Genomic DNA, 19,065 nt, shown 5'->3' with positions numbered 1-19,065 from the left:
TGAGGAATTCTAAATTCCCTGATATTTCCCTGTTTTCCATGACCGTAGGACAGTCAGCTACTGTAGACTCTAGGGATGCACCGATTTAAAAAAAAAATGGCAGATACCGATAACCAATAATTCTTTATATTTGAATGCCGATAACCGAAATATTGTCCGATAAATTTAAATCCAAATTTTCAGATAATTATTGAGAGCCTGGTTACAAAAACAAAAGTCTCACCATTAAATCCATGTCCCAAGCACACAATTATAATGATGTTCTCAATATAATTTTATACAGCCCATATGACAGACTGGATTTACCTTTTTTGAAGTGATTCCAATCATATTTCAAGCAATTAAAAACCATCATGGTGAACAGTGCACATCTGAAGCGTCTCAGATGGAAATAATCCATTATTTATCGACTTTAATTAATATACCTTTTCTTATTGGGCCGATAACAATAACATTAAAAACTGACATATATCGGCCGATACCGATTTGGTACCTGATTTGGACACTGATATATATATATATATATATATATATATATATATATATTGTGCATCCCTAGTAGGCTCCACCAATGACAGTCACTTTTAGGGTCAGACTAGGTAGAAGGAGCTCCACATCACTTTCTACAGAAAATATTCACTTGCATGATATGCAGAAGTTAATTAATCTTTAATCAATCTTTAAATCTGTACATCTAGGGAGGGGGATGAATAGGTGTAATATGTTTCTCAGTGTTATAAATGAGAGCAGCTGAAATATAATTGCAGACTCACACATACACAAGCTGACAGGTTGAGAGAAGTTCCTAACCTCAGGTTAAAAAAAAAAAGAGAGAGAGAGAGAGAAACCCACAAGTGACAGGCGGCAAGCGATGAACAGGAGTCATCCTCAACAAATCATTTTAATTACAACAAGATCAACACACCCTCCATCACATAAATGTACTTTAAATTGAAGCTTAATTTAATCAGATGCAGCTATTTAAAATCCCAATGCAGATGTGTTGCTGCTGGCCACAGTGACTCCACATTAAAATGGCATCAGAATTTAACCACATGAGTCCAGTGACCCAGAACATCTAATGAGACCAACATCCCCCATCATCACAGACACTGTTAGAAACAAATACATTACAAGGTCCCAGATCACATGTGTATGAGAGACTTCTATCACATTATATTTGTGAGAACAACATGAAAACAGTCCGAGCCAAAGACTCAGGATCAGACTGATCACTCACCAGTCATCATGTAAAATCAGCGCAGCAGTCACACACCGGAGAGAACAAGGGAGGACAGGAAATAACCCTGAAGGTGAAGGGATCTGTTGAGTAGTTCTCACAGCTTCATTTTTCTCTTTTCCAGCACGGAGCGCTTCCCTCTCCCTGCTTCTCTCTCTCACTCAGTCAACACTGAGCCACCCAACCGCAGCCGTTTGTTTTCTGGGGAAGGCGGAGCGGAGAAAAATCTCTCTCTCTCTCTTTCAGCTCTTTCTTTCACCCCACACTTTTTCTCTCTCTCTCTACTGCCCTCTTGTGCTCTCCTTGTCTCATCCTCCCTTCCCTTACATATTTTTCCACTGTCCTACTTCCTCTGCTCTCTGTACTGTATCTCTCTGTCAGAGTTTGAATGTGTGTGTGCTCGTATATATATATGGTTTCGTTCTCTCCCACAGACAAAATTAGACATGCACAAAAATACGAATCTCATATGCTTGTCTTTGTTAGTCAGATCAATCCCTTTCATCTCAAATCAATACTCACAAATGGCTGTGACAGGGTACACAGCATAGGCTATAATCAACCAAAACAACATTTTCTCCGATACTAAATGAAACGGCAAATTTCCTTAGATTTGACAACCGTTCTTCCAGACTTAAGCTCAGAAATCAGCATGCAAACAGTCTGTCCACAGCAGGTCTAACAAATCTGCTCTAGAAAAAAGTTTTCCAACTCTTGGCTAACAGTCTGGAGAATGAAGACTATATACTCACACTTAAAGGATTAGTTCACTTTTGAAAAAACTTTCGCTGATAATTTACTCACCCCCATGTCATCCAAGATGTCCATGTCTTTCTTTCCTCAGTCGAAAAGAAATTTAGGTTTTTGATGAAAACATTCCAGGATTTTTCTCCATATAATGGACTTCAATGGGAACCGGATGGTTCAAGGTCCCAAAGACAGTTAATAACTGTTTCAGATGCAGCTTCAAATGTCTTTAAACGATATCAGACGATGAATAAGGGTCTTATCATGCGAAACGATCGGTTATTTCAAAACTTATTCCAAAAATTTAACTTTTCTAAGGACAAATGCTAGCCTTGCTCTATTCTGTGAGGCGGGTTTGCAACGTCACGTAATACGTAATTACGTTCAAAAGGTCACGGGCGACGTAGCCGAAAGTACAGAGTCAGTGTTTACAAGTTGAACGTTATAGGTGTTATAGGTTTAACGTGCAAACTAGCTCAAACACCGTTTACAAAAAAAGGAATTAAAAGGAAAAACAACGATGTCGGACGATTTTGATTCTGTACTTCCGGCTACGTCGCCCGTGACCTTTTGAACGTAATTACGTATTACGTGACGTTACAAACGCGCCTCAGAGAATATAGCAAGGCTAGCATTTGTCCTTAGAAAAGTTACATTTTTGGAATAAGTTTTGAAATAACCGATCGTTTTGCATGATAAGACCCTTATTCATCGTCTGGTGTCGTTTAAAGACATTTGAAGCTGCATCTGATACTGTTATTAACACTATCTTTTGGACCTTGAACCATCCGGTTCCCATTGAAGTCCATTATATGGAGAAAAATCCTGGAATGTTTATCAAAAACCTTAATTTCTTTTCGACTGAGGAAAGAAAGACATGGACATCTTGGATCACATGGGGGTGAGTAAATTATCAGCAAAAGTTTTTTCAAAAGTGAACTAATCCTTTAACATTCAATGTTTTGGGATTGGTACGAATAATAATTTAAAATGTTTTGAAAGTGACTTATCCTCACCAAGGCAACATTTATTTGATTAGATAAGGAACTCCCGCACACTATCGTTACTTGCAATTTAAAATGAAGTTTATTCACACACAACGTTTCGGTCACACGACATTCGTCAGGAGTGTCACTTTCATGCATCACACACATGACCAGCGTCAGCCAATAGTGAGCCTACGTGTGATGTACAACACATACTTTGCGCAGTTTCATTACGTGAAATCTCACGGCCCACAGAGAAGGAAATTAATAGTTGAATAAAGTTGTTATTTTATTTTTATTATATTTTTTTCACATGCAAAAAAAATTATCTTTGCTTGATAAACTTAAGATTGAGCCACTGTAGTCACTGGGACTATTTTAACGATGTCTTTAATAACTTTTCTGCGCGGGCAAGTTTCAATCCCTTAGAAGCCTATGGAGGACTGATCCAGCTCTCAGATTTAATAAAAAAAATATCTTAATTTGTGTTCCGAAGATGAACGAAAGTAATTACTGAGAGAATTTTCATTTTGGGGTGAACTAATCCTTTAAGAATTTCGAGTAATGAACGCCTAAATGCAGACGTATTCCACAAGTAGTTGCGCCGCTGCCATCACCGAGCACGAACCATTGACAATGAATGAAACGAAGCAAGCGCACAGGCCATAGTGTGACATGCGTAAACCAATGGTGTAAACATGATCATTATAGAACGTAGTTTACACATTTTACATTCACAATATTTGCTATAATATAATTTATCTTACTTTATTGCATTTGTATTAATTGTTAGAGTAAAGAAAGAGTAAAGAGTAAGAAAAAAATCAAGTCGGTCAGACTAAAAGGAAAAATAAATAAATAATTGGGTTGATCCTAAATTGACAGAGTCGGTCGGGTTACGGCAAACAATAACATGTTTAAGGATGGCCTCACTCCTGAAAAAGTCAATATATCATTGTTTATTCTGATAATTATTAATTATAAGATCTCTTTACTGAAGCCATTCGAGCACATTAGAGAACATAACTTACAGGACATAACAATAATTCAAATTCATTTAATGCATTATTCCTGAGCGAGAGCAGGAGACATTACAGTTTCAAAAACATATTCCATATTTTAAAGCAGGTTTATTGCTTGCACATTCAATAAAGACGGCAGATTCTGTTGTCCAAGCAGACTCAACGGCCGTCTTTGAGGTCTTATTAAAATCACTCCTCACAAAACATACACATTGAGCTTGACAGTTTGATTAAAAGTGGCTCTAGTTCAATCTTCATACTTCAGTCTTTCCTTAGGAATTAGTTCCTTTTTTCACCCAATTGAAATTTACAGAGCAATAAAGCAACGCTGAGATTTTTTCCCCGATATGACAGTTTCCTTGACAACATCACCTCTTTCCTGGTCAGGAGGGAGTGAAACGAGGATATGCAAGAGAACAATAAAACGAGAGGAGGTAAAATTGACACAAATGTTCGAATGCTTTTAATTTAGATCTGACCCTGTAAAGTCATTAGAATATATGAGCGTCATCTGAGAGCATCAAATAAAAATCGGTGTCAGTCTAGGAAGTTTATTAAAGTCTATTTGCGTCTATTACAAGACTATGTGAAGACTTTGTGTTTCTGTAAAATCGTGTGTTTAAGGAGAAAAAAATGTCTTTTTGTGATGCTCTCTGTCATTCCCCATGCACAATCATTTCCTCCAACAAAATACAGTTTTGTAGTTAAGTTATCTAGTTTTTCCTTTGAAAGTGAACATATCATGAAAAAACAATATTACAAACATAATATTCAAGAAAAGGTTGTGTACTACACGGCATGGCATGCAGATATAGATGTAGATGTTTTAATTTTAAATTTTTGCCATTTTAATATAAGTACATGGTTAAATATTTGTCCACTTGCTTGAGCAACTTCATATAATCTATAGAAATAATTCATTGAATAATACGTTTAAATTGTGTTTAGATGTGAATACGTCTATTAAAGAGTGTATGTGTACAAAGAGAATTGCACTGATGACAAACCTTTTTTTTTTTTTTTAAATTTGCTGAAATAGTACCAATAGCGAAGTCTGTGTTTGTGGTACAGCAGTGGATCAGTTGTGTACTGTAAACGCAGCATATGTCAAAGCACTATAGCGTGTGCTTCTCTCCTGTACCGCATTCGCACCGGACACAGAGTATGTGTGAAACGGTGTAACATGTCACTTCTCTAGCATAGACTAAAGTATTCAAAATATCATGTGTATGCTTTAGTTATATTCTCAATTCCTGCACAATCCCTGCAAAATGTAGAGACTAAGATTATTGTGTGTCTGGGTGGGGGGCGTGGCATCACGATATCATCGTCCATTGGCACAACCCTAGTGGACACACATTTGTGCAGCCTTGAGAGTCTCTCTCGCACTGTATGACGTGACAGATAAGTCTGGTTCTGTTCACACAGCACAGGTTTTCAGAAAACGCGATTGTGAGTCCTACGAGTTCAGTTATAGAATGCGGTTGAGAGTTACCGTATTAAGGACTCAAATACAAGACTGACAACTGTATTCTGCAGCTGTCTGAATGTGGACTAAAATTGCAGCAGATTAATGGTCCCTTTAAAAATAATCAGCACTCATTAGATACTCCCCAAAAATTCTATTTTTAATATGAATTGAAATCCAATTTACACACTAAGAACAATCCTCTTGTATACCCAACGGAACCGAACAGCCTGGTTTATTGGTAAATGGTTCAACTTGTGGCTGGTATCATGTTTCCTAAGTCTCTAAGTGTCATCTGTGCCAAGAGGACAAACAGTACAAAACTAAACATTTTAATGAATTATGGGTGAACATCATAGAGAAACAAAGAAAGAAAGAAAGAAAGAAAGAAAGAAAGAAAGAAAGAAAGAAAGAAAGAAAGAAAGAAAGAAAGAAAGAAGATTGTTAAAAAATGGTGAATTATAAAATTTAAAAAAACTCATCAACATATAGGGTTTACTTTATATCATATATATATATATATATATATATATATATATAATACATATATATAATACATATATTTGATATATATATATATATATATATATATATATATATATATATATATAATAAATATATTTGATATATATATATATATATATAAACAACAATGCAACAGAGAAATTAGTGAATCTATTATATATTGATACTGCATATGATAAATGTCCTATAATATATCCCATAATTGAAGTGCTTTCAATGGCAGAGTTGTTTTCTATTATGAGTTCTTGAGCCTTTCTAATGGAAGCCACAACCAGACTGTCTGGTAACACAGGGTCGTTTTCAGCCAAATGAATGTAATAATCCACAACAGACAGAGAGATACATTCACAAACACTCAAGCACAGATCAAAAAAGCTGCACTCACATCAGCCAGGGCATCGGACACAGAAATTCAACAAAAATCCATTTGGCCCCACAGAAGTCTAGAGTACTCATCCCCTATCTGTATAAGCACAGCTCCAGCCAAGCAATGCTGACAGCACAGACAATTACTACACTTAATCCAATCAAATGAGATGCTTTTGGGATTAGCAGCATCCGCACATATAATCTCATTTGTGTAAAGAATGGATGAGCAGCTCAGGCCGTGGCTTTAGAGCAATGGCTGATGTTAATGCTGCTGATATAAGATAAAACGAGGGCTGTGACTGAATGGGAATCCTTGGGGTCTGGGCTAATGGCTAAAGCTAAACTGGGGAAACACTGCAAGCTAATGCCCAGATTAACAAGCGCATCAACACTGAGCACAGAAAAAGTACAAACTGCTGTTGGACTGCCTGAGGTCCATAAAAAAAATGAATGAACTAAAAATAAAATAAACAAAATAACAAACAAACTTACCAACCAACTAACTAAGTACAATACAACCAGCCCGTTGTCATCCTAGCGTCATATAGGTTACGCTATATGACAAAACGGCGAAATACTACGCACATGGCACCCTTTATCGTTAATATAACACGCAAACCCAAGGCGTCATAAATCCTTTAGTGTGAATATGAGACTACCTTACCCTACCCCACACCTAAACCTACCCATCACAGCGCTTGTTATATTAACGATAACGGGTGCCATGTACGTAGTATTTCAACGTTTTGTCATATACCGTCACCTATATGATGCTAAAGGATGAGAATGCGTTAAATATAACAATACAGTAAATAAATACATTAATTAATTTCTTCAAAATAAGCAACCACAACAACAAAAATAATGCTCACTGCTAGAAAATCCTGCTAGATGTTGAGCTAGTTTAATCTGGTTGATCATATGGCTGCATGGGCTGAGGTCAACCTGGTTGGAACTGGTTAACCATATTCTAAAATCCATAGTGACTACTTTAAAACTCAATGGAAGCCTGCTTCCCCAACATCATCCCCAATCATGCAGGATGACTGTAATGCCACATTATGAATCTGTTTGAAGAGTTATGTGGAATCCGTTGGATTTAAAATCACCAAATGAAAGCAAACTATTCACTGGGCAAGAGGCTCCAAACTCTTCGTTCTGGTTGCCGCCTGGAAATATTGATGTTTCTCTTGGGGGGAAAAATAATGTAATTGTTTTTTTTTTGGACAGTGAGCATTCAATCAATGTATTTTTGCCCTGCCTGGAAGCCTGACTTCACTATGATTTACATGTAGACTGATAGCAGACTCCCATCTCACAATACCTCAGTTACTGTCCACTTTAAAGATTTAAATAAGAAAATAAAAGAGGAACACACAGCTAAACCTGGAACTTCTCGTTTCAATCTTTTTACTGGTACGACTACCAAAACTGTTATTGTTCTGCAAATTGTGCACATATTGGTGGTAAGTGCATCAAATTTACGGTAAAATAAAGTGCAGTGAAACTTTCAGAGCTAAAATTTGCATAGAAATGAGCTCAAGCTCAAGAGCAGGGCACAGCTGCAGTCTGTTTAAAGTGAAGGATATTTATGGGATAAGGGAATGAGAAGATGCATAAAGGAGCATCTCCGAGAAAGAGGCAGATGACAGATTGGACTGCAAAGCTCTGTCGGTTTTCACTGACAAGAGAGGCATGTCAAAAGTGACCTCAATAACCAGTCTGCCAAACAGACCCACAAACTTCCAGACCACACACTCTCTTTTCAAACGTCATTGTTCACTGTGCAGCAAATTATGCAGCACGGGCAAGGAGGAAATGCAAAATCTCACATTTACATATACGTTATACCATACGAATTAGCACACAGAATGCAAACAGATCCATGCTGAGACTCTTCAGCCACATAAAGCAGCTCATATAGTACTTCTCGCATCCAGTAAAGCTTTAAAATATCAGAAAACAACTACCTTTCTATTGTGTCCATTAACATTTGGGGCCATGACTATGACTTTAAGTACTCATCTCCAGTCAAAACAGAGACTAAGAGATAAAAAACTGGGGCTCTACTGCTTAAAGCTGATGTGTGCCTTTGTTTTACAATTTTATTTTTTACCTTTATTCATTTAGCTGACGCTTTTATCCAAAGCGACTTACAATTGCAATATATGTCAGAGGTCGCACACCTCTGGAGCAACTAGGGGTTAAGTGTCTTGCTCAGGGACACATTGGTGTCTCACAGTGGATTCGAACTTGCTGCTAGATGTTGGGTCTCTCAACATACCTTTGGGTCTTTCAAACCAAAGTATGTGTCTTATCCACTGCGCCATCACCACCCCATGTGATGGTCCATCACCACAATTTTTAATTTAGCTATAGTTCTAAACAATAGATTTCACCCAGGGGACCAGAACCCACTAGAGGGCCTCACCACACTTCCAAGTCACGCACTTCACAGCCACAAAATGGTTTACAATGATTAAAATAAGATAAAACAAAACAATTTATAAGTAATCTAAAACAGTGAAAAAATGCATGTCTCAAAACTAGGACTTTCATCCTCAAATATATACAGCTCTTAAAACTGATATTATGGAATTTATTTTCATCTATTTATTTTTGAAAATTCATTATTTCATTTAAATTATCTATTTAAAATATCTAGTTTCTGTAAATAAAAAATAAATAAATAAATAAATCACCAGCTTTGTCATCAGAGCAGAACCATCTCAGCCTACGGGAGCCCTCGAATATTGTTTAGGACTATTGGAGGCCTTGGAGTCAAAAAAGGTTGCTAACCACTGTCCAAAAACACAGATCCTCTATAAACTTAGAGTAAATGTCTGTATGAATGAGCAAGTTTGGTTTGGTGATTCTAGTGACAAACAAATCACACACACACACTTCCGCTTTAAAAAAAGATTGGTATGAGAAAGAAAATTGATGTCATTTACCTGTCGTTGTCCACTGGTCTGAAGCCTGGCAGGATGTGTCTAAAACTGCTGTTCCTGTCCAGTTTAGGCTGACTCTTAGTCCGCTTTATTGAGCCCTTTAACCTGCGACTCAAAAATCCCTAATGAGGAAATGACAGAGAATAAGAGAGAGACATTATAATGAATTACAGGCAGAAAAAAAAAACTTTCAAATTGATCTTTCACCACCATTTCATGCATTCAGTCACTCGTTAATTCTCCCACATTATACACCATTTTTCTGTGAAAGCACCTGTCACTTTTTTTTTTGCAGCAAGACACACTTTCCTACTTTCCTTTAGGCACCAGTTACCATGGAGACAGCATATTGGCATCAAGGGCATGGAAAGGAAAGAGAGGCATTAAGTGAGAAAGAGTGACAAAGAAAGAATGAGAGCGAGAAAGACCAAGAATGAGAGTCAAGGACAAAGTACGATCGTCATCCTCACTGTGAGGCTGCTATAGTAGAAAGAAAAGCCGAGAATGTGAGAAGAAGAGAGTGAGAAAGGCGAGAGGGTGAGAGAGAGAGAATAAAAAAGGTGCAGAAAGAGTTTCAAGAAGAAAAGAGAGGTGAGACAGTAAAAAATCTGAAGTTTCTGACAAGAAAGTGTTAGTAAACAAACAGAAAGCAGGCCGTTCCCCCTACCAATTAACACATCTGCATATTCTACATAATTAAAGGCACCCTCCTGATTACTATTCACAATATATGCAAATTATTACACACAGACATCTCTTAATCACAGAGCAATCAGTCAAAGTATTGCAGCCTACAGTTTGATAGCACCAAAAGAAAGCAAATCAAACCAGAAGAGGACAGAGAAACAATTACAAGAAGACACCTGAATAATAAACAAGCTCCCCAGTTCAAACATTATATGACATGTGGAAATACTGCAGCAGATCTGGAAATGTTGTATGTTAGCTTTGAAAGGTGAAAGTGGGTAAATTGTAGGGCTGCAAACAATTCATAAGTTTACAATTTCATGTTGCCATGTTGTCTCAGCGAGCAATGCCCTTTGAATGCAGTCAAGGGTGAACTGATATTCAGTTTGATATTTCATAACATAATTGGTTTTCAGTTCTTTAATATCAGCTCTACACGACTAAGATAATATGCACCATTCAGTAGGTCTCTAGAAAAACACCTAACAATGATCTTTACTGGAGAGTTGCCAGACATGATTTAAAAAGTCTCTTATGCTCACCAAGGCTACATTTAATTAATCAAAAATACAGTAAAAAATATTGAAATGCTATTACAATAAAAATAATTGTTTTCTATTTTAAAATATTTTAAAATGTAAATTTACTCCTGTGATGCCAATGCTGAATTTTCTGTCTTCTATCACATGATCCTTCAGAAATCATTCTAATATGCTCATTTGGTGCTCAAGAAGCATTTCTTATTATTATCAATGTTGTAAACAGCTAAATATCTGTATATTTTTTTTCAGGATAATTAGAAGAACTGAAAGTTAAACAATACATTTATGTGAAATAAGAAAGGATATCTGTTTTTTTTTTTTAATGTAACTGTGTCGTGATAGTTGCGGTTGCCATTAAACTTTTTTTAAAAGCTTCATTGAGTATGTCAATCAAAAAGAGTTCAACAGCAATGAAACACAATCATGTGTATCAAAACAACATTCTTTGTTAAACATCAAATTAAGGTTTTAAATGAACTACAATTAGATATGCTATATGCAACACAAGCAATAATATTTTAAATGAAAAATCACTTTACAGGAGAATGTCACATGATGACAGAAATGTGCAGGAAAAAATGTGTATGTTCAACCACATACCAGTATTTATACTAAAAAACTCTTCTGGTGCTCTTACATTGTAAAAGAGCTGTTCACCCCAAAGATGATAATTATAACTATACATTTCTAATAATCATTCTAATCCTATGAGAATATGAAAGTCCACACTATAGCTATAACAATATTGTTGTGATCACTTTCAGAATGATTTTTTTTCCCAGCTGATGAATAACAAAAACATTGACAACCAATCAGAATCAAGACAATTTAGTTTGAGCATTTTAAGCGCCACATGACTGCAATACTTGTCTTTTAGGTGTATGCCAATATAGTTATAGTTATTTTTCTTGGTATATTTTTTTTTTTAAGAAGACAATGCATAGCAGTGCACAGTTGTGGAAAATCTGAATAAATGAACAAATAATTGAATCCGTTATCAAAACAGTTGTTCTTTGCAGCCCTATTAAACAATTCAGTCATGCCGTGTAATGTCAAGCCGTGTTAATAAGCAACTATCGAGCAGGTCTGTCAAACAGGACATGGATGTTGACAGTCGATATCCAAGGCAGAATCATCATTTCATGAGTCCCTTGGGCACACATTTTTGCAGGATCCCATCATCATCCTTAAGTGTATGTTCAACCACAAGGATGATTTGGCTAAACAAATTACAAAACACATTTCACCTTTTCTGGGTTAGGTGCAAGCAAAAGAACTTAAGCAAAGCCTACGTCAAATACCTGCCAGGAGAAAAATCAAAGGAAAACCCGACTTGGAATACATTTTACTAAAGCCATTTTGGTAACACTTTACAATAAGGTTTATTAGTTAACATGAACTAATAATGAACAAACAATGAACAGATGTTTTTTTTTTATTATTAACTTATTTACTTATTATCTTACTATCTTAAGATGGACTGTCCTGTATACATCAGTATTTTTAATTCAAGGTCAATGTATCATGGTCAAAACTTGACCTATTGATGTTAGACATGCATAGTGAATACAAGCTCAGATTAGAGGATGAAAGGAAGGAAAGACAGAGATAAAAACACGTCATAGAGAGGAAGAGGGGAGAAAAATCTCACAAGCTCTTGATTTCAAAGGGTACAGTACCAAAGCCTACCAGTGGAGGGTGCAGGGGGTTGCAACTACTTTTACAATTACCTAGTGTAGACCGACCTAAACATTATTGTACATGTACAAAATCAGGACGAATTATGATGGAGATGTTTTAACTTCGCAGAACATATGTGCAAACTACACACTAAGCTAAGACGAATAATTGGGTCTGAATCTGCAGAAGCTCAGAGGTCAAGTGGCCCTTGAGTCAGCTCAGAGATTTCATTTAAAATGTAATTACATCTGCTTTCAGTCAATGATAAAGCAGCAAACACATAAGCCCGTGTGGGCGCTTTGCAGGACTCGATTTCATACAGAGGGTGAAAACTACTGAATACCACCTGCTGTTGATTGCTAATGCTTCACTTCCCGCAACCAGCACATAATGTGACCCTCAATTTAAACCGATTGCTAACAGACTGCCTTTCAATCATTATGTTTTTTTCAATATCATTAGTTTCATAACAGTTACAGTAAGCATTAAGCATTCAAATGCTATTAAATTCTCAATTCTGATGCCCATTAATAAAACATCCCCTTTAAATGGAACTGTATTGTGTCTGTAATTCTGTGTAATATCAATGTATAATATAGCCTTGATCTAGACCTCAACTTAATACTAGGATGAATATATTCAGCTTGGTCCAGATCTTGATAGTCAATCACATCTTAATAGTTTGGTTACCTAAATTTGGCTGAATATGACTTTGGTTGAAAGTGCACTGGATTTTTGCTTTCTAATAAAAAAATTAAAAAACAGGTTTACATGTTTAGTAAATAAAAAAAATAAAGTTTATATCCTGAAGTAGGAAATTAGCATTTGACAAAAAGGCTTTAAACCTAACATTTATTAGAATGGCTAAAGTTTTAATACTAAAAAAGATCAGAAGAGCAGTAGCAATAAAGGAAAAATACATCTGAGCACAGTATGTAGTGCACATCTGGAGACCAGACTGCATTTAATCACACTTACATATGACAAACACATATACTCACTGTAACTCTGAAGGGTGTAGCAGCAGTGGCAGTGGGCTCCATTGTGGGTGGGGCTTTGTCAGGGGCGGAGCCTGGCATGCTGCGTCTCCGCCCTGTTCTCTCGGGTGGAGAGTCTGAGAGACAGAGGGACAGGGAGAGGTTTTTTTGTGCTATACAGAAAAGTTTATACCTTGTTATGACAAAATCCCTTCAATAAAATCTTACCAAGGGAAAGGCCATTAAAGGAACTTACAAAAAATAACTTCTAACCTTTCAATAACATTTAATTATTACAAGCAAATCAAAAAAAATAATCAAAATATCTAGACTATAATGTACATACATTTTTAACAGCCAAGAATAAACCCACATGCACAACTCATGCACAAATCCCAGCATGTTATCCAAGTGTGCATGTAGACTGCAAGACTCTCACAGTGTGATCGATAGGTACTGTAGATTATACCACAGAACACATGACAATGGCATAATGTAAAAGTCTTCTGAAATCCTAGCCCGTTCATAAAGTCATCAAAACTCTACCTCCTTGTGCTATCAGTATACAACGCTCTTAAATCTTCTCACTGTTCCTTACTGCCCTTCAGGGGAATGCTGGTGTTCACATGGTGAAAATGAAGCCTGACTGACTGCTTTATTTAATCATTGTCAAGATAGGTACACATAGATCTAGAAACAGATTATGTTAAGTGCTACGCTCTGATCTCACTGCCACACACTGATCCCCCACACACGACACAGTCTGAACTCAGTCTTCAGTCAGAACTCATTTTTCCACACACACACACACACACACACACAGAGAGAGAGAGAGGAGTATAAATTCTGTAAGCATCGTTTCACCCAATTTCCCAAATTTCAACCATCTAGTATGGTGTGTGGACTGGGAAATAACATTTTTTTTTTTTAGTATACTGCAGGTTCAAATCTATAAGTTAAAGTCCAATGATTAGTCCCTATTTGTTTTAAATATTTTATTAATAATAATAATAATAATAATAATAAAAACATTTTAATCAATTTTCACTTTTATGAAGGTCATTTACAGTTAATATTCCAGTGGTGTGACAATTTTCTTTGCGTATTTTTAAAATATATGATTGTACAAAATATTATATATTACAATATGTACAAAAATAAATTTATTTTTGTACATATTGTAATATATAATATTTTGTACAATCATAATACAACCATTCCATGTAGTCTTTGAGAAGTAATATGAGGCCTAAAACCTTCATGTATTACCCAAAAATGCATGTCACACTGCAGAACTGTCAATGCTTGACATGTAAACTACACATAAAGTTGACCAAGATTTTAAAATGAAAACCAAGGGCATTTCTAGTACAGCGGGTAATGAATCGTTAAAATTTGATTATTTCACTTTATGGTAAGTCAGGCTATTGACAGTCTGACTACTTCAGACTTTGTATTCCGCTCTATTTCAGTTTGCTTCTGTACTCAGTCTGAGACATCGACATGTCTCTCAGTTTTCCTCCGGCCTGAAAACAGCCGGCCAATCAACGAACAGGGCCTGAGAGCGGCGATGTAGACGCTATAAGCACCGAGTTTAAGATTGTATTTTAGGTTAGGGAAATTGAAAATGACAGCGGATATGGAGATACAGGATGCAATTTGCTCTGTTCTGGAGAATATATTCCCGGCATTTGCAAACTGAAGCCAGAACGAGTGTTTGTCAAAGATTTTAAATGGAGGTGATGTTGTGGCCTTACCCCTGACATGTTTTGGTAAAAGTTTAATTTATCAAATATTACCGATCGTCAGTGATAAACGAAGGCCGGCAAGTGATAGTTGTAATTGTGTTCCCCTTGGTTTCACTCATGGAGAATCAAGTTATGGAGGTAGCAGAACTCGGTCAGCCATGTTCACTCTGGTATAGTATTTCGAGCGATGGTTTAATTTTCGCATCATACATGTGTTTACAGTGGTAGTTCAATGCTGAATAACACACGTCATAACCAAACATTATGTTATTGAACACACAGACAAACAGTGTGATGTTACCCAGGAAAACTACAGTAGGACATCTGGTTACCCTCTACATAAACTAGACACATCTTCTCTCAGATGATGATCACTTTCAAAACAGATTTAAAAAATGCTATACACTAACATGAAAGAAAAAGAAGCAAGTAGAAGACAAAAGGTCTCACATTATCCTCCTAAAAACCCTTTCAACAGCAGATTATTAAACTTCAATCAAGGCAACCAGTTTCCATCAAGCCCAATGGTGATGTGTAATGAGAATTCAACAGTAGTTTGATCTGGGAGAGATGTCTTTCACTTTCCCTCAGTGCGTGAGTGTCTGCTTGTTAAAGATATAAGATGTGAAGGAACGCAGCTGTGAGAGAGCGAGAGCGAGTGTGTGCTTCAACTGACATCCAAATCAGTCCTTGTGGCTACCCTGTGTTTGGTTCTAGATTAATGTGTTTACTACTCTTTCCCTGAGGAGAAGATTGTTCCACAAGTGTCAACCACTTGTAAGCTGAGGCAGAACTAAAAAATGGCAAAGACACAGGTCTTATAAGAGAAAATGTATTTCTGTCATGACAACTCTGGGAGTGTTTGGCATGGTAATAGGTATTTTATTGCTGCTGCTGCTGCTGCTGTAGGTTATTGCTGTGGCTGCAGAGCAAGTACAGTACGTGACTTGGCATTGCCAATACATACACGACACGCTGCTGTGAGCAAGTAAGACATGCTGCTGCTGTACAATATAGCGTACATGAATTACCCATAGCAGATCTAGGTGGAGCTTTTAAATGCCACGGCCTAACTGAGCATTGTTTCCTACCATGTCCATCCCTTCTGATACTCCATTTCTAGCACTTCCAGCAGGATAATGCACCATCTCACAAAGCTCGAATTGTTTCAAATTGGTTTCTTGAACATGACAATGAGTTCACTGTACTAAAATGGCCCCCACAGTCACCAGATCTCGACCCAATAGAGCATCTTTGGGATACTTGTCAAGGAGAGCTTGAGTTAAACATGTGTTTCCATTAGACCCGGTTGTCCTCACAGGCTCTGTGATTGACAGGTACCTTCCCAGTGGTCATACAGGACAATCAGGCTCTGCTGTTCCCATAGCAACCACATCTCAAACCTGCTGAGAATCCAGTCAGTCTTAGAAAACTCTCTTACAGAGACTATCAGTACATGCACTCACACAGGTCAGAAAACACACTTCCTGAGCTGTGGGCTGGGACACAACGTTTCCAGTTTTTCCTGTAGAGGACATTCCTGAGTGAGAATGAACTAACGGGATATGCCTCATGATCTAACACACACAAGCACTGAACAAATACAAAACCCGACAAAACATGGTTAAATCCGAGGTCTTTTCACATGATCCTCACTATCCTCCTGAATTGTGTGTACACCACTGATCTACTGTAAATAAATGACTGGATAGCTCATTGCGTTCTAAAGTGCCATCAGACTAAAAAAAAGAGGCCACCAGAAGTGTTTGAGTGGCCATCTTATGATTTTAACAGAGGGCATCATTGACTTTGACTTACAGCCAAAACCTTGACCTAAAACCTCCCGATTTACAACGTATCAGTCACACATGAATAGTTTTTAAAGGCATACTATGCAAGAATTACATCTTAATATAACAGCTTCAAAGTCATTTTGGAGGTAAACAAACTCATAGTAAAGTGAATCATCCTGGTAGTAAAGCTGGGGGGGATGTGGACACCGCTGGAAAAACCAACAATGTAATTTTGAGAGGAGCAGCCCTGACAAATCTCGCGAGAATCACAACATGCTTTACGGCAACAGCGTCACGCACATCAACAACAACACATGAAGCATTAAGACACCTGCACGCATTTCAGGCGTAATACTCAATGATCAAAAAAGCAAAGAAAATGCGGTGAAAAGAGACTAGGAAAAGGAAAAGATAATCTGACCATGTGAGGAACCAGACAAGAGTCCCACTCATTCAGGCTTTTCCATAGATTTTCACTCGTTGGCGAGAGCTAAAAACAGCACTGGATGCAACAGTGATCTTGTTGGTAAGTAAATATTTTGTGATTTCACCAGAATGAATAGAGTGAGTCGCTGACACATAGGGTGACCAGACGTCCCGAAATCTAAGCTGTTGTTCCGAATCCAGCCCTAATTGTCCCGAAAATTATATTAAAGCAAAATCTTGCGTAGTTATTGTCTGATAAAATATTAAAAACTCTTTTTTTTTTGTTTTGAAGTTCTATAAAGATGTAGACAAGAATTTAGATATACATTGATAAGAAATTCACTTATTCATTCATTTTTTTTACACTGTCAAAACAATATAGTGTGGACCTTTAAAGGAAAATGTCAGAGTGATTATCACGATATGCTTTTCATATGCAAAGGGTGTTTGTGGATGCCTTTCAATATTCAAACACTTCCTGCATCTACTCCTAAAGCTCGCTGTGCTTCAATGACTTTATAGCAATGCAAAAGAGCACACAAATACATAAAAATGCAAAAGAGATGTCCATCTCTCAGCTCTTTTAAAACCGAAAATGGTAGTGTAAAACATTATACTAAGAGACAGAAAAACTGTCTGTCATGTGGCCTATTTTCCAAATCTGTGTTTGGCCTGGAAGCTTTTTCAAATAGTCCAGCATGTGCATATGACAATGCTGCATCATAACGTATACATGTATTTGATTTCATCTCATCCGGTTAGTTGTTTGCGTAATGACCATTTGTTGTGCAATGCAGATGATTAAATGAGTCAAAAGTAAGCTAATAGTGCATAATGAGTAAAGGAGTCAGAGATGGGCTGAGACGGCACATTATGAATTCGATCTGTTCTCTGCAGGGTTCTGTGGTACATCAGACTGCTCATGATTGAAGCCAATACAATTAAAAAAAACCACACACCACATGCTTTCTGCCCAAAAACAACTTACAGTACACTATTAAAAGGGACAGTTCGCCTGGACCAGAATCTGGTTTAGTGGCTTTGCTCGGTGCTGGACTGTGCCGCACAGTTCCTGATTCATCCCAACAAACTTAAAACCCTTATAATAGTGGCCCACAGATCCATTAAAATACATCTTCCACAAATGTAGAGGGTAAAAGGAAATAGCTAAAAGGACGACTCTTTCAACCCTTTAGTTAATAAAAGAACCACAAAAAGAGAAGTTGAACAAAACTAATGCAAATTAACATCTCTAAAATCCCTCTCTATTAAATAATACATGCACTTCAAAAAAGGGAAAGAATTTGATGAAGTGTATTCAACCTTCAGACAATAGACTTTAAAAAAAAGTGACATGCTTTTACACATCTTTTTTTTGGTCAGATATCATTGTGTGAGAGATTGAGTGAGAGATAGAGTGAGAGTGTGTCTGTACGAACATGCAATATGTGTATGGAATGGAAAAGCGAAGTGAAGTTGGTATTTTTGTGCACAGTGTTGAAGAAAACTTAGACATTCCAAGACATCACACACACACACACACAATACACATATCAACAGCAAATATAGAAAAACAATAACAAAGCTAGAAAAATAGTTAACTGTATGTCAGACTGTAGAACAACATCCAGCTATCAGATGATTCTGACACAGCTTTATGTTTCCATTTCTGTTTAATCACTATTCTCTCGACTGTCCTTTCACCTCCCTTATTCTCTCCATTTCCTGTCTTTTCTGTCTTCATCACTTTCTCTTTCCTCTTCTTTTACTCCCTTCCTTTGTCTTTTTTGATTTTCCAGCCTGAAGTTGCCTATAAGCGACCACAGCATGATGTATGAAAGCCTGTGTACTGACTACTAAACCAGTTTAGTAAGAAACATGACAACAAATATAATGAAGAGAGA

At 36.9% G+C, this 19,065-nt stretch overlaps 1 protein-coding gene across 5 annotated transcripts in view; it reads right to left on the bottom strand.

Moving 5' to 3' along the window:
* dab2ipb (DAB2 interacting protein b) overlaps nucleotides 1-19,065 on the bottom strand; it is a 120,054-nt gene that overhangs the window by 51,763 nt on the left and 49,226 nt on the right. For 4 of the 5 annotated variants that reach the window (XM_089130265.1, XM_089130267.1, XM_089130268.1 and 1 more), the window contains 2 exons: nucleotides 13,219-13,331; nucleotides 9,312-9,430 (listed from right to left, as the gene is read on the bottom strand). In XM_089130265.1, the coding sequence (XP_088986391.1) occupies nucleotides 9,312-9,430; nucleotides 13,219-13,331 (232 nt within the window). Of the gene's footprint in view, nucleotides 1-1,240; nucleotides 1,425-9,311; nucleotides 9,431-13,218; nucleotides 13,332-19,065 lie in introns of those variants that run through there. The other variant, XM_089130269.1, reaches the window with a different exon arrangement.

This window comes from Pimephales promelas, chromosome 4, assembly GCF_988280905.1.
Source record: "Pimephales promelas chromosome 4, fPimPro1.hap1.1, whole genome shotgun sequence".
Classification (NCBI taxonomy): Eukaryota; Metazoa; Chordata; class Actinopteri; order Cypriniformes; family Leuciscidae; genus Pimephales; species Pimephales promelas.
Note: the sequence above shows the minus strand (reverse complement) of the source record. Positions and strands in the feature narration are given on the sequence as shown.